Here is a 25,783-nt window from a genome sequence, read left to right as displayed (position 1 = left end):
TGTCTACCTCAGTAAGTGTAATTTAACCAGTACATCAGTCCCGAAGTCTCTACTTATGCACAATGGAGTCCACCATTTTGTTAGGGCTTCACAATGTCGTGCTAGTACATGAGTAATGGTCATGTCACATGAACACGACCCACAAGTTGCCATCACCATGACCCAACTGTCGAGAGAAGCGCAACCCTACTGGATGTCTGTGACTGGCCAAGCAAGACCAAAAGTGGTTGCGTGGACCTCACCGTACTCTGACAATAGATGAGATGAGACTATAGGATCTTGGACGTATGGGGGTTTTAGAACCTACAGTAATACACAATAGGACTTTTGCCCGGAAATTGGCGCCTTTCCACCAATGACCTTTGATCTTGAAGAAGACTTCATTTCCAGAGAGAGACTTCTGTTGTGAAATTTTCCACTGATTCTTGTAAGAGGCTCCTCTGGGATGTCTGTTCCCGAGAAGACGAAAGGAACTTGTGCTGAAAGTATTTCCTGCATTGGTCAAAGTTCCAGAACTTGTTTGTGGTCTGAATTTCACTGGCCAAGTGTCTAAGACGTAGATGGATCATAATGAAAGAAAGTTTCTCGAGATTCCTTCCTGACAGGACTAAAGATAGCAAATAAGAGTGACCTGTGTGACGTGCCACTCATCGGTCCACACCCGAATATGGGAAAGTACTCGGTAAGAGGTGGCTTATCCTTTAGGTAGCCTAGTGACCCATTTTATATAAGGGACCAAGTATACGCAATGTATTGACTTGGATCAATACAAAAAGTATCCAAGTCAGAAGAGAAATAAAGTGAATGTTCTGCCCCGCGCAGAGGAGCAACTGGAAGCTTCTGGGCCCCAATGCTAAATCTGTACCAGACCCCAAATATAATGTATTGCTTATAGGACTGGTCATATTGGGAAGAGACACCTTATGGGCCCTTAAGGCTCCTGGACCTAGATATGACTACACCCTTTGTACCACCTAAAGTCATGTCTCTAGTCTTGGGTTTGAGTCCTCAGATGTGTGGGTTTCCTCCAGGTTCCCCAGTTATATTCCAAAAACATACCGGTTGGGTAGTGGGCTTTGTATAAGGTTGATCACTGGGGACTGTGGTATAAGGTTTTCTCAGGCTCGTAAAGGGGTTTTCTAGGATTTTATAGGATCCTTATGTTGGATAGGTAGAAGTTGGTCTCTTGGTACATCCTAAACTCGAAGAAATAAAGAGCAACATAGCACATTCACTGGAGCTCCAGATGAAGATCTGCACCAGCCCCTTCCACCCAACCTACCACATGTCATTTACAATATTGGGTCTTTTCTGGAAGATGGGACTCTGGACCTATCTGCAATGCCAAACAATGTGTCGGGACCAGCCCATGTCTGAGCTGAATCAAAAACTCTCCCCAAGTACTGAAGGCCAATCCAGTGTTCCCCAATCTAGTTGTCAAGGAACCCCAATAGATTGTAAGGCAGGTCATATGTATCTGATCACTGGGGCTGCCACCTCTGGGACCCCACTAATCATTAAAACCGGGCCCCATGTCCCCCATTTTAATTTTGCAGTGGTCACACATGGAGACAACTGAGTGTGGCCGAAACTTTGTAGGGTGCCCCTTTTGGGATGAGACAAACCCATGTTACGCACTCTTTGTGACATTACTGGCACATAATGAGCAAAAAAGAAAGAGACAGGGGGGCACAAAAGTATTCTGTCGGGGGCCAGGAAATTTTCACACTCTTTAAGGACTCTGGGAGGTCGCCCCTTTTTTCTGGAGCCTCCTGGACCTTCCACTGAGCCTGTACCAAAAGCTGACATATTGTTCCAACACTGTTTTGGTCTATGGCAATATATGGGGTTATTTTGGGTCCATTTATTGTATTCGCTGGGAGATTCTCCAATGCATACGGTAAACAGACGCAGTGAGAAGACCCTAAAGCTGACACCAGTTTTCCTGTTGGCCCTAATACCCTATGGGCCCCATAACAGCCACCGGAGCTGTAGTTACTGTGTGCCTATGGGAACGGCTGCAAATATCCACATTTCCAAAAATGAACAATAGGGGGCGCTGTGGTATCGCTCATGTCTTGTACAGAGACACATACAGTATATCTGTATGCAATATTGTCTAGTCTAAACTATAACCCTTATTACTTGTCCGAAACGTCTTGCACCGTGTAAGATGCCCATCTGCATGTAATAAGAGTGCAAATGTGCCGGTAGGTAGGTGGTGCGTATATATACAAGAAAGTGTATAGTGTGTATATGTGACTATGATGTCTGTGTGCAAGGACTGCATATTGTTTGTATTGATGGATGGAAGATTAATATAAGAGGGGGGGTCTTTGGATGCTCCACTGAGTGATGCCGACCAGGAATCAGATAGGAGCGGCGCCTTGTCTTTCCCAGCACCAGCCAGGGATTTGCTGTTGTGCTTTGATCTTATCTTGGACTCTCGGAGTTTTATTATCATAAAGTTTTCCCATATTGCGAAAAAATTTCCCATTCTAAGACTCTTGGAGAATGGACGACCCTACCCGGACCGTCTGAATGATGAATGATCGTTTTTCCAAAAATATATTGTGAGGAGTGGGAGTGATCCAGATCTGGAGGATGGACCTCCTCGCTGCGCCAAGACCAGAGGAGACCGAATCCCTCTGCGGTATCTGAATATTTATGGGGTCTTCCATAGGATGTCAAATGGCAGAAAGATAGATGTTTTTGTGTAGTTTTTAGCCAAATGTTGCCCTAGAAGGCCACAGCCAGCGAGTAACGTCTGCTCACGGGGTCCGCCATCTGAAGCAGGTGTTGGTCGGAGATATGTCCATCTTCCAGGGGATCCTTAGAGTCGTCTCATATATTGGAAGAGTAATGTAAGATTTGTAATAGGTCGGGAATATCAAGATCTGGGATTACAAGTCTCCAATCCAAAAGACCTATTGTGACTGTACAGTAATCTATAGGGGTATAAAGGGCCTTATAGAGGGTGGAAAGTGACCCCATAAACTGACGCAAGATCTAAGGGTGACATGAAATGTCGGGTCTAGGGTTCAGAAAATATCGGATTCCGATCCCGATTTGTTTTGGTGGGATCGAGGTCTTGTGTTCATTCCCACAATGATTGGCCAGTAGCCCGAACTTTAGAGCAAAAATTCACACCTACCTGCTCAGGGAATATAAGGCCGGGGTAACTGCTGGATACAAGGGGTGATTTATGGTGCTTAATGCCCCAATATCTCACAAAATCCTTATTTTTGGTGGGAGGTATTTTTGCTTTTTAGGCATGGACTGAATTGTATTGAATTCGGACCTTCTATTCAGTGTACTCAGACCTATCAAAAATTTCAGGTCCCAAACCACATCCTAGAATAATTACTGACCCCCCCTATAAATTCAGACCCCCAATCCTAACTTCAAAAAAATCCAGATCTTCCAAAAAATACAGACCACAGATAAGACTCGAGAATAAATATAGACCACCAAACCGGATCTCAAAAATGCAAAGACCCCAATCCCAAATAAAATGCAGAACAGTCCTCAAAATAAAATTGTACAACAGACCCAGAAATAAATTCAGACCCCTTGGCTTATGATCCCAAAATAATCAGAACCCTAAACTAAGCCCATAAAAAATACAGATCCCACAACAAACACAGACCCCAGACCAGATCCCAAAAACAATTCAACCCCCAAGACGGACCTGAATAAAGACACCAGACCCAAAAATAGATGCAGACCCCAAAGGAGACACTAAAGGAAATACAGACCCAAAAATAAATTGAGATCAGACCTGAAAAATCAGGTATATTGGCAATATTCTAGTTCCCAGGTTGTCACTAAACATTTCCAAACCCCTGATTGTCAAATCTGTCAGGTTACAATTCTTATATAGTTGCATTCAGTTGAGTGACGTCCCATCGGGCTGCAGATTATACGGCTGTTATGGGGCATCTCGAGACACCAGAGACCCCTTTAATGGGTGGGAAGAACCTAAATCCAAAACAGGTTCTACAAGCCTAGGGAACGGAGGGGGAAATAACTCAAGTCCTCCTGCCCTTAGGGGTTAGACAAGTGGTCATGTGGAGGAGCTGAGCGGCCGCCATAGCTGGCAAGTCTCCCTGTGGGAATAAACAAGTTAGATGTCTTGGACAATAGTGACTGGAAGCACCTGGGGCCATTTTGGCTGAGATGGCCATCCCCCGAAACAAGGCCCGGGGGCAGAGATTCGTTTCCTGGGCAGGTGGGAACCTATTGAAGACTCCCAGACCTGTCTGCAATACACTTCTATTCCAGGCTGGTAGGAAGTCTATAATAGAGCTCTATAGACGTCCAAATCTACTGCAATACATGTGTTGTATGACTGATCAGATCCTTGGGGTTCAAGAACCTTACAGGAAAAAAAACTAATTAGAAAAAAATCAGAAAATAAAACAAATCAAAAAGTTCAACTCACCCCTTTTCCCTCAATCAGGTTAAAAAAAAAAGTAAAACACAGTTACAGGTGTCAAAATATAGTGAGTCCAAGAAAAAAAAAATTTTGTACAAGTTTGGATTTTTTATAGTGTTAAAACATAACAAAAACTCCATACATTATGTGTCACCATTAGTGTACCTGCCTATAACATACAGGTGACGCCATAGCGAGTGCCCTAAAAACAAAACCCATTAGAAAATGGTACAAATGTAGCTTCTCTTCCTGTGCCAGGCTAAAGGACCCATCTCTTCCTGTGCCAGGATAAAGGACCATCTCTTCCTGTGCCAGGCTAAAGGACCCATCTCTTCCTGTGCCAGGATAAAGGACCATCTCTTCCTATGCCAGCCTAAAGGACCCATCTCTTCCTATGCCAGCCTAAAGGACCCATCTCTTCCTGTGCCAGGCTAAAGGACCCATCTCTTCCTGTGCCAGGCTAAAGGACCCATCTCTTCCTGTGCCAGGCTAAAGGACCCATCTCTTTATATGCCAGGCTAAAGGACCCATCTCTTCCTATGTCACCCTAAAGGACCCGTCTCTTCCTGTGCCAAGCTAAAGGACCCATCTCTTTTTATGCCAGGATAAAGGACCCGTCTCTTCCTGTGCCAGGCTAAAGGACCCATCTCTTCCTGTGCCAGGGTAAAGGACCCATCTCTTCCTGTGCCAGGCTAAAGGACCCATCACTTCCTGTGCCAGGCTAAAGGACCCATCTCTTCCTGTGCCAGGCTAAAGGACCCATCTCTTCCTGTGCCAGGATAAAGGACCCATCTCTTTATATGCCAGGCTAAAGGACCCATCTCTTCCTATGTCACCCTAAAGGACCCGTCTCTTCCTGTGCCAAGCTAAAGGACCCATCTCTTCCTATGCCAGGATAAAGGACCCGTCTCTTCCTGTGCCAGGCTAAAGGACCCATCTCTTCCTATGTCACCCTAAAGGACCCGTCTTTTCCTGTGCCAAGCTAAAGGACCCATCTCTTCCTATGCCAGGATAAAGGACCCGTCTCTTCCTGTGCCAGGCTAAAGTACCCATCTCTTCCTGTGCCAGGGTAAAGGACCCATCTCTTCCTGTGCCAGGGTAAAGGACCCATCTCTTCCTGTGCCAGGCTAAAGGACCCATCACTTCCTGTGCCAGGCTAAAGGACCCATCTCTTCCTGTGCCAGGATAAAGGATCCGTCTCTTCCTGTGCCAGGATAAAGGATCCGTCTCTTCCTGTGCCAGGGTAAAGGACCCATCTCTTCCTGTGCCAGGCTAAAGGACCCATCTCTTCCTATGCCAGTCTAAAGGACCCATCTCTTCCTGTACTAGTCTAAACGACCCATCTCTTTCTGTGCCAGTCTAAAGGACCCATCACTTCCTGTGCCAGTCTAAAGGACCCATGTCTTGCTGTGCCAGTCTAAAGGTCCCGTCTCTTCCTGTGCCAGGCTAAAGGACCCATCACTTCCTGTGTCAGGCTAAAGGACCCATCTCTTCCTGTGCCAGGATAAAGGATCCATCTCTTCCTGTGCCAGGATAAAGGATCCGTCTCTTCCTGTGCCAGGGTAAAGGACCCATCTCTTCCTGTGTCAGGCTAAAGGACCCATCTCTTCCTGTGTCAGGCTAAAGGACCCATCTCTTCCTGTGCCAGGATAAAGGATCCGTCTCTTCCTGTGCCAGGGTAAAGGACCCATCTCTTCCTGTGCCAGGCTAAAGGACCCATCTCTTCCTATGCCAGGCTAAAGGACCCATCTCTTCCTATGCCAGTCTAAAGGACCCATCTCTTCCTGTATTAGTCTAAAGGACCCATCTCTTTCTGTGCCAGTCTAAAGGACCCATCTCTTTTTGTGCCAGTCTAAAGGACCCACCTCTTCCAGTACTAGTCTAAAGGACCCATCACTTCCTGTGCCAGTCTAAAGGACCCATGTCTTGCTGTGCCAGTCTAAAGGTCCCGTCTCTTCCTGTGCCAGGCTAAAGGACCCATCACTTCCTGTGCCAGGCTAAAGGACCCATCTCTTCCTGTGCCAGGCTAAAGGACCCATCACTTCCTGTGCCAGGCTAAAGGACCCATCTCTTCCTGTGCCAGGCTAAAGGACCCATCTCTTCCTGTGCCAGGATAAAGGACCCATCTCTTTATATGCCAGGCTAAAGGACCCATCTCTTCCTATGTCACCCTAAAGGACCCGTCTCTTCCTGTGCCAAGCTAAAGGACCCATCTCTTCCTATGCCAGGATAAAGGACCCGTCTCTTCCTGTGCCAGGCTAAAGGACCCATCTCTTCCTATGTCACCCTAAAGGACCCGTCTTTTCCTGTGCCAAGCTAAAGGACCCATCTCTTCCTATGCCAGGATAAAGGACCCGTCTCTTCCTGTGCCAGGCTAAAGTACCCATCTCTTCCTGTGCCAGGGTAAAGGACCCATCTCTTCCTGTGCCAGGGTAAAGGACCCATCTCTTCCTGTGCCAGGCTAAAGGACCCATCACTTCCTGTGCCAGGCTAAAGGACCCATCTCTTCCTGTGCCAGGATAAAGGATCCGTCTCTTCCTGTGCCAGGATAAAGGATCCGTCTCTTCCTGTGCCAGGGTAAAGGACCCATCTCTTCCTGTGCCAGGCTAAAGGACCCATCTCTTCCTATGCCAGTCTAAAGGACCCATCTCTTCCTGTACTAGTCTAAACGACCCATCTCTTTCTGTGCCAGTCTAAAGGACCCATCACTTCCTGTGCCAGTCTAAAGGACCCATGTCTTGCTGTGCCAGTCTAAAGGTCCCGTCTCTTCCTGTGCCAGGCTAAAGGACCCATCACTTCCTGTGTCAGGCTAAAGGACCCATCTCTTCCTGTGCCAGGATAAAGGATCCATCTCTTCCTGTGCCAGGATAAAGGATCCGTCTCTTCCTGTGCCAGGGTAAAGGACCCATCTCTTCCTGTGTCAGGCTAAAGGACCCATCTCTTCCTGTGTCAGGCTAAAGGACCCATCTCTTCCTGTGCCAGGATAAAGGATCCGTCTCTTCCTGTGCCAGGGTAAAGGACCCATCTCTTCCTGTGCCAGGCTAAAGGACCCATCTCTTCCTATGCCAGGCTAAAGGACCCATCTCTTCCTATGCCAGTCTAAAGGACCCATCTCTTCCTGTATTAGTCTAAAGGACCCATCTCTTTCTGTGCCAGTCTAAAGGACCCATCTCTTTTTGTGCCAGTCTAAAGGACCCACCTCTTCCAGTACTAGTCTAAAGGACCCATCACTTCCTGTGCCAGTCTAAAGGACCCATGTCTTGCTGTGCCAGTCTAAAGGTCCCGTCTCTTCCTGTGCCAGGCTAAAGGACCCATCTCTTCCTGTGGACGTCTCTGCAGTTAGAGCTCAGCACTGGAGAATGTCGCCTGGCAGAAGTGATCTATAAGTCACCTATCAAGACAGATACGTGGCATTCCTGGTTACTGAATCCTAACTCTTGTTTGTCATGGATATGAGGAATCAGGACCATTTAAAGGGACAGTTCATGATGGGCAATGCCCTTTTATTAGATGCTTCTTCAACCAAAAGCTTTTGCTGCTGCGGGCACCATCAGCTGTAACTTGTAGCCAAAGTGGGGATCAGGGAACAAGTGTTCGATTTCTCTGCAGTGCCACCACCAGGGGAAATAAAGTATTACACAGTTCCAGTTTAAAGTGTATTGTCTGTATAATACATGGACGTGTCGGGTCCTCCAAGGCAAGAGACACTCTTTGTAGACGCTCTACTCGTTGATTATTACATGAAAGTCCTCAAATAACTCAGAATTTCTAACTAAAGTGTTTTCAATGGGTTTTCTAAACAGGGGGCCTGACAAACATAGCTCTGCTACATCTGAAAATATATAGACATTTCACTACCTTGACCAAATAATTGTTATAGTCTCTGTCCAAGCTGATGTTGCATTAGTGAACACAGTCAGCTCTGCTACATCTGCACCTTAGATATAAGTAACCACATGAGATGTCTCATTGCATATAATATATCAGTGTCCTGCAGAGTCTCTGACCTATTACTGTCTCCAGCAGCTCTCACTTATTTATAGGATGTTTTCCAGGTGAGCAGCAGGAGGGAGGGACTGGGAGGTTTACAGGTACCAGCCAGGCTGCCAGATACAACTGGAAAAAAACCAGTTCAATCTCTACCTGGTCCAGGTGAACTACCGGGGAGGAGACAGGAGCGAGAGAGGGAGCGAGAGAGCCAACAGGTGAGGAGGAAGCTGCAGAGACTGCAAGGTGCACAGACTGGAGAAGGATCTGCTAAGGAGACACCAGGACCAGAGCAGCAGAGGACACTGCCGAAATGAAGTAAATCTCCTGCACAATCGCTAGGACAAGGAGCTCAGGTGTGTGACTTCTCATCTAAATATCACGAAAAGGCGCTAAGTTGTCTCCTACAGTCACATGTGTATCCTGGTTATAAATGTATCTGGAAAAGCCAGTTGACCTTGGTTTGCCCCACCACGATTCCTAATGGTTCCCACCCAGCTTTCCTGGTCATGAGTGATAATGCAATGGTGACTTCAGAACTAATTCAGGATTCAGAACCTTGAAAAGTTGGGTAGCTGATATTACCCCACGTTTGCAAATATATGATACAAATAAATAGCTATGAGAGATAGATAGATAGGAGATAGATAGATAGATAGATAGATAGGAGATTGATAGATAGATAGATAGATAGATAGATAGATAGATAGATAGATAGATAGATAGGAGATTGATAGATAGATAGATAGACATGAGATAGATAGATAGATAGATAGATAGATAGATAGATAGATAGATAGGAGATTGATAGATAGATAGATAGATAGATAGATAGATAGATAGATAGATGGGATAGATAGATAGATAGATAGATAGATAGATAGGATATAGATAGATAGATAGATAGATAGATAGATAGATGATAGATAGATAGGAGATAGATAGATAGATAGATAGATAGATAGATAGATAGATAGATAGGAGATAGATAGATAGATAGATAGATAGATAGATAGATAGATAGATAGGAGATAGATAGATAGGAGATAGATAGATGATAGATAGATAGACAGGAGATAGATAGATAGATAGATAGATGATAGATAGATAGATAGATAGATAGATAGATAGATAGATGAGAGATTGATATGAGAGACAGACTGAGACAGATAAATAGACTGATGAGAGACAGATAAATACATAGAATGGAGACAGATGAGGGATGGCCATGGGCTCTACCTAAACCCTTCCACTATATTTAACACTTTTTTTAAAACACATAAAACTAATATAAAAACATATTGATTTATTGACTTGGATGCCATTTATATTTGCCCCTTGATCATTCCCCTTACTCATAGATATATGAGATAGAGACATCTATATAGATTTGGTGACTTATAAGGGGTGGCTATGGGGCCCATCTCAACCCCTCAGCTGTATTGATTCATCCTTTTTGCAAATACATAAAACTAATATAAAACATCCTATATTTATGACCGGAATCCTCAGGAACTTCTATTTAAAGGTACTGCCTTTAACAACACTCAGGAGTTAATAAATTGTGAAATACTGGAACTGGAGATTTGCCCCCTGAATTTCTACCCACCCCCATTCTCAGACCCGAAAGCTTGGCAGGGTGACAGCACATATTCGGAGTATGTACATATCTCTTAATGGATCACTGTTGTGCATTTGCAATTGCACTAGAGAAGAATTCTTGTCTGCTTGTTGAGCAATGAGCAGAAACCAGAAGGACTGGATGGCAGTAGGAGGGCAGATAACAGGACCCATCATTGTGATGGATCACCTTAAAGGGACAATGGAGATAAAGCTTCTTTTGTGGTGGAGTTTCTGCTATCAGCTGTTCAGCCTGAGACTTGTATTACTCCTTAGTATCACTTGCCCCCATGATCACTACGTTCTACCACCTACCTCCAGTGCTGAGATCCTGCAGAGTAGACCCGCACTTTACACTGCTAGGAGGAAATGATGGAAGTTACAGGGTAAGTTTTTATAATATTAGAATAAATAGATAGATTAGATATTTGGAAGACATGGGAAGGCCATGGGGTCTAATCCACTCCCTGAAGACCTAAAATGTATTAGTACTCACCCCACCAATAGTTTGAGTCTTTATGGTATATAATGCATAGTATGATACAGATGTGAATCAAGAGTTAGTCTTCATTGGAGGGAGGAAAGAATTCAGGTTAGAGGGAATGTTTTTGTAACATTAGAATTGTATCGATTGATACTGTATATTGGCCGGAAAGATAGATAGATAGATAGATAGATAGATAGATAGATAGATAGATAGATAGATAGGAGATAGATAGATAGATAGATAGATAGATAGGAGATAGATAGATAGATAGATAGATAGATAGGAGATAGATAGATAGATAGATAGATAGATGATAGATAGATAGATAGATAGATAGATAGATAGATAGATAGATAGGAGATAGATAGATAGGAGATAGATAGATAGATAGATAGATAGATAGATAGATACTTGGACGGCATAAGGGATGGCCATGGGGTCTAACATAACCCCGCAACACCTGGATTGTTGCACTGACAACATCACTAGGTTCTGGCTACTTTTCTGTCTTGTATACAGCATGGCCAGTTGTTCCTTGTGTCTATAGTTGACCTCCAGTTATGACCTTAAAAATTTCTATGGTTAAACATCTTAAGGTGGTTCACGTGGACAGAGGTGGCCTGCAATACCAAAATAAAAATCCTTCATCCTAATTGTGGGCACTCCCTTTAAGCTGGTGACGAGTTTTACACTTGTAGAACATTATAGAGAAGGTGATTCAGCTCCTTTGTGCTGACGTTTTGTTGCAGACCTGAAATATTGAGAAATCACCTGTAACATTCCTGTCCTCGTGCCGGGATTGTTTGTGACCCTTTAGTGTAAGTGTAGGTCCAGCCTTTGGACTAGTCAGTGCTCTATGGGAAAGCGGGCAACAAAGGAGTATTTATGAGATTCCTCCATGAGATAAAACTGTGTCTGTGTAATCTGGAGATTTGGTTCAGTGAGCTGGGAAGTTTGAAGATTATATAATATAGGACGCACAGGGCGTAACCTGAAGCTCCCTGCAAATTCTGTAATGGGCCCTCACCTACCATGTGACCAGTAATCTAGATGACATATGTATGTCCCATATAAAAAGGTTACAGTAGAGCTCCTTCTACGTCGCTAGCCCACACTGCCCCACGTGTTGAGACAATGTTTACCCTTGTTGGCTAATATTCCAGCTCTTTGAAGATTTTGCAAATTTTTGAACTGGGACCAATCCAAGGACTTTAGTGAGCCTGGGAAATGGCCAGTGGCTACCTCCATCACATGTAGTTACTTACTGTGCAAAGAGGTCTACATGGAAAAAGTAATTGTTGTTCATATCAAAATACTGACCATGAAGTCCCCATGATCTGAATCACGATTAAACTTTGGGGGTCTCATGAACTTCAAAAAAGAAGAAAAGGTTGTAGTCATTTATACACTAAGACCTCTTTATAACACCTCCATGGGTTGGAATCTCCAACAATGTTCTGAGGCACCAATGACAACACCAATGACTTCATCTCCAACATGGGGCCACTAAGTTCAGTGGTGGTTGGTCTCAATTTCATGGTTTGGATATCCTTGGTTGATGGAGTTTTTAGGTTCTTCTGACAACATATCCATGGAGTTTGTATGTTCTATCTACAATATCTTGATGATGTTTCCATGTTCTTCTGGCAATGTATCCATGGTGTTTTGTAGGGTCTTCTGGCAACATATCCATAGGGTTTGCATGTTCTATCTAGATCTTGATGAGGTTTGCATGTTCTTCCTACAACATCTCCATTTATATGTTCTTCTGATAACCTCTGCAAGAAGTTTGTATGTTTTTGTGGCAACAACTTCAGGAGTTCATATGTTGAAGTTGGTGCTCTACTACTAACATAGTATGTTCCTCTCATGCATTCATGGGTTCCTCTAGATTTTGGAGCCAAGTATAATGTTCCAGTATCCACACAGGGTTTCTTCATAATTTTTTGTTTCCATGCTCATGGGTGTAATATGAAACACTCCTGTTGGCAAAGGCCACTAAATATATCTCCAACCATGAAGAACTGTAATGTGATATCATAAGGAAGTGATATGATCTTCACATATAATCGACTTGTCAACACCTTGCGTATTGACTTTGAACGAGAACTGTCAATAGAGTTTTGCAAGCGTCCACCCAACAAGTACAAAACCTGTATTAGGAGTCAGATATCTGGATACATACAATAGAAATTAGATAAAGTTACAGCTTGTGTTTATTGACAGTCACCAGGCCTATTGTTGGTGCCAATGAACTTGTTCTTCTTTCTATAATGTAGGATCCTAAGTGTTGACTTTGCCTGCAGCACCCCCGGAGTGGAAATAAAGTATTACACCGTTCTCATTGAGTCCTCATATGAGTCCTCCAGAGTGAACAGGAATTGTACAGGAACTTTCCTATGACAAGGTCCTTGTGGTCCGGAATATCTGCAAATTCTACTATGGATGAGAGATCATTGCTTAGGCCAGGAAGAGGAGTCATTCCTCGAACTCCAGCTTTGATCTCTCATTCATAAAATAGTAAGGTCTGAGTATATGGTTACGTGACTGCACCCTTTATGATTCACAAGGTCCTAGTGGAAAAAACCATCATGTTCCTCGATGGTAGGATAGTGCCATAGACTGATGGTGAAATACTCGTGTTGGTTATACTATACATAAGAATTTGTCCATGGTTCTTTTGTGTTTTATATGAGTGTAATATTTTTGGAATTGTTGCAGTGTTACAGTAACAAATTGTGTTCCAATGATCCCACTGCCACATATAACAAGCGGCACATAGTAGGTGATGGCCGGTTACTGACGTATCTGGACCTGAGGATGTGTCTATTATCTGGCAGGGCTTGTATTGTTGGAGCAGGGACCAGACACACGTCATAGAGCGGAGCTGATATTATGCCTATATATAAACTAATAACACATTCTGTCTTCTCGCTGCCCTGGGAACACGTTGTCACTTGTGGATGATTCATCAATAATAACTCGCCCGTCCACTTACCGGTATTACTCTGCAAGATTCCGCCTCTAAACACGTGGAACGTTTTATCTGACATCCAAGTTTACTAACATGCCTGGTGACATAGACTGTGCTGCCATTACCGTTCCTACAAGGGTTGTCACCCAGATAAAGTCCAGCACTGAATACGGCCGTAACTATCTTACCAATCCACCGCTGATCCCATTCCAACACTTCCCATCCCTGCTGGTCTCTGAACCTGACACGTGACCACTGCATCCAATCACTGATAGAAATTTTGATCAGAGAGGGGGCCCCGAATGCTGAGACCCCCAATAACTGGTGAAATAAAGGGGCAGAATTATCAATGTGGTGGCCCTTGAGGAGGCGTATAAAGTGGTGTATGGGTGCCAGAAACTCTAATCTATTCTAGGTAGGAGCTGAGATAGAAATGACCTAGAATTGGCGCCAGTTTGTTGGATAAATTATGTATATATCTTGGCCAGTATGAGGTTACACCCTTCTGCTAAGCCACGCCCACACCCGTTTACGAGAATGTCAGGTTGGCCTAAAATGGTAAAATGTTGCAAAAAGTTTCAACCAGAATACTGGTAGAGATGGAATGACAAATTCAGCAATGGCTGGTACTCTCAGGAGCCGACCACCAGGGTTAAAATCTAGATTGGAGATATGATCCAGGGATCAGCATGCTTATTACATTAGCTACGTCTTATTTAATGGGCACATCATTTGTGAAATGTTTGTCTTTTTGGGGGGGGGGGGGTGAGTATAGAAAGGCAACCTTTTCACCAAGGTTGGTTGGCTATTGGTGAGACGTTTCTTCATCGGTGCTGGACTACAACAATCTGTTGGTTGAGTTGACTTTGTTGACCTTGCGGTTCTATGGTTATCTACAAATATGTTCACTTTGGAGCCTTTGAATGTAATTTCATTTCATATGATGGCAACAATAGTGAAGATTACTTTAATATGGACCATTATAGGTCAATGAGTCCATTGGATGCCATTGAGTTTCATCCTACAATGTCCAAAGTCATAACCTCGAGGTCAGTAGAGCAAGTTCACCAGGTGGTCGGGATGTTACAGTCCTACCATGAGGTGGTGTAGAATGGGGTTATATGACGTGTGCTCGATGTTTATTTTTCCTAAATTTCCATACTTTGTGTAATTTTATTCTAGGATGGCTTCAGAGGTGAAAAAAAAGAAGGAAGGGCTCATCGAGTTCTATTCCTCCTATCGGGAGCTCTTTGAGTTCTTCTGCAACAATACGACCATTCATGGTGCCATCCGGCTGGTATGTTCCCGCAACAACCGCATGAAAACGGCTTTTTGGCTGGTCCTGTTCCTGGTCACCTTCGGTCTCATGTACTGGCAGTTTGGGCTTCTCTTTGGACAGTATTTCAGCTACCCAGTGAGCATCACCGTAAACATCAATTCAGACAAGTTGCCTTTCCCGGCGGTGACTGTGTGTACCCTGAACCCGTACAGGTGAGGAATCGGATAGAGGACAACCCATAGATACAATAGGATCATACATAATAATAAAAGAGATGAGAACGTCGATTTGGCATGATTTCAATTCGGTATAAACTTTGGTTTCTGGCTAATCTGAAAATTTTAGGATATGATTGATATTAATTGAGCAGAACTAATATTATTTGGGTTACTCTTCCTTCCTAGATACCCGGCTATCCTGGATGAACTGGAAATATTGGATAGAGACACCCAAGAAACCCTATACACTCTATATGGGTATAATGTTTCCGGGGTACAAGGAAGGGTTCCTACAAGTAGGAGGAGACGTGAAGCTACAGAACCGTTTATGTTCCCTCTTGAGAGGTTGCCTATCGGAGAAACACTTCATAGGAAAGCCCGCAGTGTGGTCAATGACAGTGAAGACATGGAAGTCAAACGGCAGGCCTGGAACTTTGGTTTTAAGCTGGTAAGACTATATAGAGTGACTATGACTATTACTTACCCACTAAATGATAAAGAAAAATAATTCCATTAAACATTTTTTCAAACATTTGTGATTAAAAGTGTTACAAAGTTTTATAATTTCCTCTAATCATCTTAGTGGTGACATCTTGTCTTGATTGGTGGACAATAGATGCGACCACCAGAACTTTAAATGGTTTGCATGATGAACTTATTGTGGTCGGGTTAACTTCTCATACATGTAGTGTCCTCCTGATAACCAGCCATGATGTCCTTATTGTGGTCGGGTTATCTTCTCATACATGTAGTGTCCTCCTGATAACCAGCCATGATGTCTTTATTGTGGTCGGGTTATCTTCTCATACATGTAGTGTCCTCCTGATAACCAGCCATGATGTCCTTATTGTGGTAGAGTTATCTTCTCATACATGTAGTGTCCTCCTGATAACCAGCTATGATGTCCTTATTGTGGTCAGGTTATCTTCTCATACATGTAGTGTCCTCCTGATAACCAGCCATGATGTCCTTATTGTGGTCAGGTTATCTTCTCATACATGTAGTGTCCTCCTGATAACCAGCCATGATGTCCTTATTGTGGTCGGGTTATCTTCTCATACATGTAGTGTCCCCTCCTGATAACCAGCCATGATGTCCTTATTGTGGTCAGGTTATCTTCTCATACATGTAGTGTCCTCCTGATAACCAGCCATGATGTCCTTATTGTGGTCAAGTTATCTTCTCATACATGTAGTGTCCTCCTGATAACCAGCCATGATGTCCTTATTGTGGTCAGGTTATCTTCTCATACATGTAGTGTCCTCCTGATAACCAGCCATGATGTCCTTATTGTGGTCAGGTTATCTTCTCATACATGTAGTGTCCTCCTGATAACCAGCCATGATGTCCTTATTGTGGTCAGGTTATCTTCTCATACATGTAGTGTCCTCCTGATAACCAGCCATGATGTCCTTATTGTGGTCAGGTTATCTTCTCATACATGTAGTGTCCTCCTGATAACCAGCCATGATGTCCTTATTGTGGTCAGGTCATCTTCTCATACATGTAGTGTCCTCCTGATAACCAGCCATGATGTCCTTATTGTGGTCAGGTCATCTTCTCATACATGTAGTGTCCTCCTGATAACCTGCCATGATGTCCGTATTGTGGTCAGGTTATCTTCTCATACATGTAGTGTCCTCCTGATAACCAGCCATGATGTCCTTATTGTGGTCAGGTTATCTTCTCATACATGTAGTGTCCTCCTGATAACCAGCCATGATGTCCTTATTGTGGTCAGGTTATCTTCTCATACATGTAGTGTCCTCCTGATAACCAGCTATGATGTCCTTATTGTGGTCAGGTTATCTTCTCATACATGTAGTGTCCTCCTGATAACCAACCATGATGTCCTTATTGTGGTCAGGTTATCTTCTCATACATGTAGTGTCCTCCTGATAACCAGCCATGATGTCCTTATTGTGGTTGGGTTATCTTCTCATACATGTAGTGTCCCCTCCTGATAACCAGCCATGATGTCCTTATTGTGGTCAGGTTATCTTCTCATACATGTAGTGTCCTCCTGATAACCAGCCATGATGTCCTTATTGTGGTCAGGTTATCTTCTCATACATGTAGTGTCCTCCTGATAACCAGCCATGATGTCCTTATTGTGGTCAGGTTATCTTCTCATACCTGTAGTGTCCTCCTGATAACCAGCCATGATGTCCTTATTGTGGTCAGGTCATCTTCTCATACATGTAGTGTCCTCCTGATAACCAGCCATGATGTCCTTATTGTGGTCAGGTCATCTTCTCATACATGTAGTGTCCTCCTGATAACCTGCCATGATGTCCGTATTGTGGTCAGGTTATCTTCTCATACATGTAGTGTCCTCCTGATAACCAGCCATGATGTCCTTATTGTGGTAGAGTTATCTTCTCATACATGTAGTGTCCTCCTGATAACCAGCTATGATGTCCTTATTGTGGTCAGGTTATCTTCTCATACATGTAGTGTCCTCCTGATAACCAGCCATGATGTCCTTATTGTAGTCAGGTTATCTTCTCATACATGTAGTGTCCTCCTGATAACCAGCCATGATATCCTTATTGTGGTCAGGTTATCTTCTCATACATGTAGTGTCCTCCTGATAACCAGCCATGATATCCTTATTGTGGTCAGGTTATCTTCTCATACATGTAGTGTCCTCCTGATAACCAGCCATGATGTCCTTATTGTGGTCGGGTTATCTTCTCATACATGTAGTGTCCCCTCCTGATAACCAGCCATGATGTCCTTATTGTGGTCAGGTTATCTTCTCATACATGTAGTGTCCCCTCCTGATAACCAGCCATGATGTCCTTATTGTGGTCAGGTTATGTTCTCATACATGTAGTGTCCTCCTGATAACCAGCCATGATGTCCTTATTGTGGTCAGGTTATCTTCTCATACATGTAGTGTCCTCCTGATAACCAGCCATGATGTCATTATTGTGGTCAGGTTATCTTCTCATACATGTAGTGTCCCCTCCTGATAACCAGCCATGATGTCCTTATTGTGGTCAGGTTATCTTCTCATACATGTAGTGTCCTCTCCTGATAACCAGCCATGATGTCCTTATTGTGGTCAGGTTATCTTCTCATACATGTAGTGTCCCCTCCTGATAACCAGCCATGATGTCCTTATTGTGGTCAGGTTATCTTCTCATACATGTAGTGTCCTCCTGATAACCAGCCATGATGTCCTTATTGTGGTCAGGTTATCCTCTCATACATGTAGTGTCCTCCTGATAACCAGCCATGATGTCCTTATTGTGGTCAGGTTATCTTCTCATACATGTAGTGTCCTCCTGATAACCAGCCATGATGTCCTTATTGTGGTCAGGTTATCTTCTCATACATGTAGTGTCCCCTCCTGATAACCAGCCATGATGTCCTTATTGTGGTCAGGTTATCTTCTCATACATGTAGTGACCAGGATCTGAGTGACTTTTGTTTACCCACTTGCTAGTGCAAGATGATCAAAGTCATCTCCCTAGTGATGCAATTTGGAAACCATCACAACCAAACTTGCTTATTTGGCCAAATCATCCACACGTAAAAAGAATCGATGGGTCAAGCCAAAGTTTTTGACCTCTTGAAGCTTATTTTCCATACTTAATGCGGTTATGTTTCCCCAGTGTAATGAGACAGGAGAAGACTGTTACTACAAGACCTATAGTTCAGGAGTAGACGCCATCCGGGAATGGTATCGCTTTCGATACATTAATATCCTGGCCAGAGTCCCCATGCAAGGAGATGTGAGCGCGGAACAACTGGAGAACTTCATATTGGTCTGCAGATTTAATGAGGAGCATTGCCTGACCGACGGGTAAGTAGCGGAATAAACTATGATCAGGAGGAATGAAGAGAAAAGGAATAAGATAGGATTTCAGACAATGTACATTGACAAAAGTATGTGACCCCTGCTTTTCTTGAGTTCAGGTGCTTTGGCCATACTCATTGCAGGCAGGTGCATAAAACATTGGTAGCAGAGACCAGTATGCACAATGGCAAGAGTCAGCTAGAGTAATGTAAAGCTCAAAGCGGTCTTCACTATGTCCCGTCTTCAACCCCATCATATGCCTAAATGGTGAATTGGCCAGAAGATCCCATCAAACATCATGACCATCCAGACAAACCATCTTATTGGTGAATAGGCACAAATTCCCACAGATACACTACAAAGTATAGTGCTAGCTTTACTAGAAAAAAAGATGAGATGTCTCACTATCTTATATCATTGTAAAGGTCACACGAAGACATATTTCTGCTTCCATCTAGTATATATACAGTATAGCAAATAAAAGGGATCATTCATTACGTTACAAGTAATATCAAATCTGTAACCTCTGATCTACAATCCAGTAACATGAAATCTCAAAATAAGACTTTGTTTCTTACCACCAGGAATTACTCTCACTTTCATCACCCGATCTACGGAAACTGCTACACATTCAACCACAACCGTACGGAAAGGGAATCTTGGAACTCCTCTATGCCCGGGATGAAGAATGGTTTGTCAACATTGTACAAGAATATAACTACTATAATACTGCTCCTATGTACAAGACTATAACTACTATAATACTACTCCTATGTACAAGAATATAACTACTATAATACTGCTCCTATGTACAAGAATATAACTACTATAATACTGCTCCTATGTACAAGACTATAACTACTATAATACTACTCCTATGTACAAGAATATAACTACTATAATACTACTCCTATGTACAAGAATATAACTACTATAATACTGCTCCTATGTACAAGAATATAACTACTATAATACTACTCCTATGTACAAGAATATAACTACTATAATACTACTCCTATGTACAAGAATATAACTACTATAATACTACCTACTATGTACAAGAATATAACTACTATAATACTGCTCCTATGTACAAGAATATAACTACTATAATACTACTCCTCCTATGTACAAGAATATAACTACTATAATACTACTCCTATGTACAAGACTATAACTACTATAATACTACCTCCTATGTACAAGAATATAACTACTATAATACTGCTCCTATGTACAGAATATAACTACTATAATACTACCTCCTATGTACAAGAATATAACTACTATAATACTACTCCTATGTACAAGAATATAACTACTATAATACTGCTCCTATGTACAAGAATCTAACTACTATAATACTGTTCCTATGTACAAGAATATAACTACTATAATACTGCTCCTATGTACAAGAATCTAACTACTATAATACTGCTCCTATGTACAGAATATAACTACTATAATACTACCTCCTATGTACAAGAATATAACTACTATAATACTGCTCCTATGTACAAGAATATAACTACTATAATACTGCTCCTATGTACAAGAATATAACTACTATAATACTACCTCCTATGTACAAGAATATAACTACTATAATACTACTCCTATGTACAAGAATATAACTACTATAATACTACTCCTATGTACAAGAATATAACTACTATAATACTACCTCCTATGTACAAGAATATAACTACTATAATACTGCTCCTATGTACAAGAATATAACTACTATAATACTACTCCGAAGTACAAGAATATAACTACTATAATACTGCTCCTATCTACAAGAATATAACTACTATAATACTGCTCCTATGTACAAGAATATAGCTACTATAATACTACTCCTATGTACAAGAATATAACTACTATAATACTGCTCCTATGTACAAGAATATAACTGCTATAATACTGCTCCTATGTACAAGAATATAGCTACTATAATACTACTCCTATGTACAAGAATATAACTACTATAATACTACTCCTATGTACAAGAATATAACTACTATAATACTGCTCCTATGTACAAGAATATAACTACTATAATACTACTCCTATGTACAAGAATATAACTACTATAATACTGCTCCTATGTACAAGAATATAACTACTATAATACTACTCCTATGTACAAGAATATAACTACTATAATACTACTCCTATGTACAAGAATATAACTACTATAATACTACTCCTATGTACAAGAATATAACTACTATAATACTACCTCCTATGTACAAGAATATAACTACTATAATACTACTCCTATGTACAAGAATATAACTACTATAATACTACTCCTATGTACAAGAATATAACTACTATAATACTACCTCCTATGTACAAGAATATAACTACTATAATACTGCTCCTATGTACAAGAATATAACTACTATAATACTACTCCGAAGTACAAGAATATAACTACTATAATACTGCTCCTATCTACAAGAATATAACTACTATAATACTGCTCCTATGTACAAGAATATAGCTACTATAATACTACTCCTATGTACAAGAATATAACTACTATAATACTACTCCTATGTACAAGAATATAACTACTATAATACTACCTCCTAGCTGTGAGGACGTGTTTTTGTAGCTCTCCTGAGGCTCCTGATGTCTGGAGATAGCCCAGGGCGGGGCCACCCTGGGTGGGGAAGTTCCCCTGCCAAGGCCCAGGCTCCAAGGCCTTCTCTGGGAAGCAATTCCCAGACAACTAAAAAAATGGATGGAAATCCTAAAGTCCCCAGTAATGGGAATCGTGTCCAGTGTGTCAGCAGTCCTAGTGCAGCAAGCCAAGATGGGAAGAAAGTTGTAAAGGAAGAAGTAACGGAAGCAAGCAGTAGTACGGTGCAACAACCAAGCAAAATGGTTGAATGTAAGGAGCAAACTTTGCAGCCTGTGCAGACTCCATTGCAGGTTGCAGGTGTCCAGTCCACCCCACCCTCCTGCAGACAGAGGAGAACATCCCTGGAGAAGCAGACCATGCAGGAGAACATGCAGCAGTCTGTATTGGTACGGTCTGAGCGGACAAGATCTGGAAGCGGTAACTACAAAAATGTAGTGAAGGCAGTGGAGGAGATCAAAGGGAGACCAGCGGGGAAGCTTCAAGGTACCAGCAGTACAGTCACTGGAAATAAACTGGGACATAGTCCCCAGTCTGGACATTGTGGGCCCATGGCAGTGACAACAGCCGTAGCATGTCAGAAATCACAGGCTACACCAACCAGAAGCCATACTGGGGGTAACCAACCTGCAAAGCTCTCCAACAATGCACAGACTGTCACAGCTACTGAGCGAGCACCAGAACTGCGCCTGGCAGATGAGATACCAGCACTGGTCAAGCGACTGGAGACATTGAAGGCCAGTAAAATATATCTGCAGAGACAGATTGAATGTGCCTATAATCTAAAAAAGTCTGCATGCCCTGAGAAACTGGTGTTACTGGACAGGAAGCTGAGCGCACTGGCGAAAGAGCTCGCCGAGAACGTACGGGAGACCGAGACTGTACTGGAGCAAATGGGACCGGTGGGAGAATCATACAGAAACCAGCAGCGGTTCCAGGAATACCAGAAGTCACCATCACCTTGTGCCAAAGCTGGGTCTGAACCCTTGCAAGGTGGCAGCCAGCAGTCCCATGTAAAACCAGTTCTGCAGCCAGCAAGTTTCCCTTTTAAGGAAGGGAATTTGTACGGGAAAGCGACCAGTGTTCAGCAACAGCAAAAACCTGCAGCAGTTCTCAGCAAGGCACCACAAGTCCCAGCAACCAGCACTTTGCAACCAGGTCATGGACCCCTGCCTAATGGTAATGAAGTAGCAGCTGTGCAGACACCACAAGTCCCAGGAGACAAGTCATTGCAGCAGGACTATGGACTCTTACCTGAAGGTACTGGGGGAGTAACATATTTGGGGTTACAGGTTGTGGACTCTGTTGTGCAGGACTCTGCTGCCGCTGACTGTAGTGGTAATATGGACTCTGCTATGCAGGACTCTGCTGCCGCTGACTATAATACTAATATGGACTCTGCTGTGCAGGACTCTGCTGCCGCTGATTGTCTGACTAATGTGCCTGATATTATGGATATTCCTGTATGTGATAACGGCCCAGCAGGGGAAGGTGTTTCTGGGGGGGATCCTTCACGATCTATGGCGTCAGACCCCTCTGCAGTCCAGTCTCTGGAGTCTGGTGATATTGCAGACATAGAGGTTGATGGTGGGGCGGACACAGGACAGTCCAGTGTGCAGGACTTTCCCCCTCTGGATACTCGCACAGTAGCAGAACCACATGGTACAGGTGCTCAGCAGCCCACACAGCGCCCACAAACACGCCAAGATGGCGGATCCGGCCGTACCTCCTCAGGGAATGCCTGGAGCCGCGGTGCTCCATCTTTTGCATCAAACTCCAATTATACAGGCCAGGCTTTCAGGAGGAGGAATGTAGTCAGGTTTAGGCACGGAGGTGCCAAGGAGGATCTGCCGGATAGGAGGTTTGTGGTCCGAGAGCTCCTATGTACCCAGATGGGCTTTGTGCCGACTGATATCCTGGCCGTCATAAACCTTCCTGACCGCCAGGGGTACGATGTTAGTTTTAAGCTGATGTCTGATCTGGACCGGTTCTGGGCCAATCTCACCAGGTTGAGAGATACGGAAGGTTGGGATAAGTTCAGTTTCATCCCCATCTCTAGGCCAGATACAGCCTCTGTCACAATTGTATTTTGGAATGAAGCCGTTCCCCCTCAGGACATAGTCATCTGGCTCAGGAGGCATTGTGACCTCATGTCCGATCTTAGTAAGAACAGGGATGAAGACGGGGTCTGGACCGGTGGGTGGAGGGTCCTGGTGAAGTTACGTCAGCAGAACAACATAACCCAACATCTGCCCAATTCGTTCTTTATAGGCCGAGAAAAAGGGATCTGCTTCTATGCGGGTCAGCCTCGCCGGTGCTTCAAGTGTGGGAAGGCCGGCCATGTGGCCAGTGTATGCTCCATGGTAAAGTGTAGCCTCTGTAATGAAATGGGCCACGTGAGTGCCACATGCCAAAGCATTAGGTGTAACCTGTGCGGTAGGATCGGTCACCCCCACAGAGATTGTCCTGATGCCTGGCATAACATCTGTAAGGATAGCCCTGATGAGGACTTGCTGGCAGCGGCTGATGACATACAGGAGGAGGAGGAGGCGCTATTGTCAGGGTCAGTAGTCACGGAGGCGGAGCCTCAACCACATACAGGTGATACCACCCAAGACCAGGCCGAGTCAGGTCCCATTGAGACGACCATGGAGGTTGTCGAGCAGGTTGTACAACCCTCAGTGGTCGTCTCTTCTCCTGCCCGATCATCCAACAATAATAAAAGGAGGAAGAAGGATAAAGCCAGCCGTAAGCCTGAGGGTGAGTGGACCACAGTAGAAAAGCCTACAAAGATGAGAGTAAGTAGTGCAGGCGAGGTCACTGCAACGGGGAATAGATTTAGTGTCCTATCAGAGTCAGACGGAGAAGCAGAACTAGACAGAGAACTCTCACGAATGATGGCGGAGTATGAGGAGGAGCCAGAGGGCGATCCCCCCACTAAGAGGAGACCCCACCGAGATGAGGGGCAGTCCGAATCAGACATGGAAACAGCTGGTCACCAGGACACCTCTGACTCTGACCTATGACAATGGGGCCCATCTCTCTGTTTCTCATATTCCTAGTTGTTCTGATGGCAGGTTTCTATCTTAAAGTTATCTCTAGTAATGTGAATAGCATCCGAGCAAGGAGGACAAGACACGCAGTGTATGAACATCTGAGATATCTTGATGCCGATGTCTATTTCTTACAAGAAACCCGTTTAAATACTTTAGGACTAATACGAGAAGCAGAGAGAGAATGGAAATCTGGCCCGTCCTTCTGGTCTCTGGCTGTGGAACCTTATGCCGGGGTTTCTATACTGTTTAACACCCCTGATGTCACCATACACAGACTAACTGAGGTTCTGATGGGGAGGTGCCTGGTTTTAGAAGTTACCATCCGAGGCAGAAGGCTCCGACTCATTAATATCTATGGTCCACCGCAGTCGGTGATGGAAAGGGCACGTCTGTTTGATGAAGTCAAGCAGTACTTGTTTACATCTGTTCCGGTAGTCATGGCAGGGGACTTCAATGCCACCATGTCATCCAGTGACAGACCTACTGGTCGGCCTCTCACCAGGGACTGCAAGGTCTTAAGCAGAATTATTTCCCAGGCTGGTCTGTCTGATGTGTTTACTGAGGGTGGTAGGAAACCAAAATTCACTTACTCCTGCGCTGGTAGATGCAGTCGGATAGACTTAGCTCTGGTCAGTCCCGCTGAGCATGTTAGTGAGAAAAGTGAAAAGACAGTCCCTTATTCTGACCATCTGGCTTTGTATTTTTGCTTGGGCTCCACAAAACGCCCTGATATTGGGAGAGGCCTATGGAAGCTCAATTCCAGCCTCTTGGACGATGACTGTGTCCGGAGTTGTGTCCACTCTCTATTTCAGAACCAGCTTGAGAGAGTGGTGTTTTATGATAACATGGCAGACTGGTGGGAGGATGTCAAGGAGGAGATCAGATCCCTCTTAAGGAGACTGTCAGTTAAGAAGGGGAAGAGTAAGTATAGCCAGTATCTCAGGCTGCGGAAAGAATTAGAGTCACTCTATTCGGCGGGCGGGGATAACCAACAGAAGATTGACCGGCTGAAATCTGAGATCAGTCAGTATCAGTACCGCAGGTATACATCCCTGGTTCTTGAACGGGATTATGGGTCCTTAGGGGCTCCGGATCCTTTTGAGAATTGCAGGGAGCGGGTGGCAAATAAATCGGTCACAGGTCTCACTGACTCCCAGGGTGTTTTACAGGAGTCTCGGGAGGGTATCCTGGGGGTGGTGAGAACTTACTATGCTGACTTGTTTCAGAAGAAGGTTTTGGATAGAGAGAAGGTGGCTCAATTCT

General features: G+C 43.7%; 1 protein-coding gene across 1 annotated transcript in view; it reads left to right on the top strand.

The window, feature by feature from the left end:
- SCNN1A (sodium channel epithelial 1 subunit alpha) overlaps positions 1-25,783 on the top strand; it is a 66,879-nt gene that overhangs the window by 20,692 nt on the left and 20,404 nt on the right. Inside the window, exons 2-6 of the mRNA XM_075258400.1 lie at positions 8,711-8,781; positions 14,689-14,997; positions 15,190-15,451; positions 18,627-18,817; positions 19,396-19,502. Of these exons, the coding sequence (XP_075114501.1) occupies positions 14,690-14,997; positions 15,190-15,451; positions 18,627-18,817; positions 19,396-19,502 (868 nt within the window). The 5' untranslated portion in view covers positions 8,711-8,781; position 14,689. The remainder of the gene's footprint in view (positions 1-8,710; positions 8,782-14,688; positions 14,998-15,189; positions 15,452-18,626; positions 18,818-19,395; positions 19,503-25,783) is intronic.

The sequence above is a fragment of the Leptodactylus fuscus genome, chromosome 10, assembly GCF_031893055.1.
Source record: "Leptodactylus fuscus isolate aLepFus1 chromosome 10, aLepFus1.hap2, whole genome shotgun sequence".
NCBI lineage: Eukaryota > Metazoa > Chordata > Amphibia > Anura > Leptodactylidae > Leptodactylus > Leptodactylus fuscus.
This window is presented reverse-complemented; position numbering and strand designations above follow the sequence as displayed.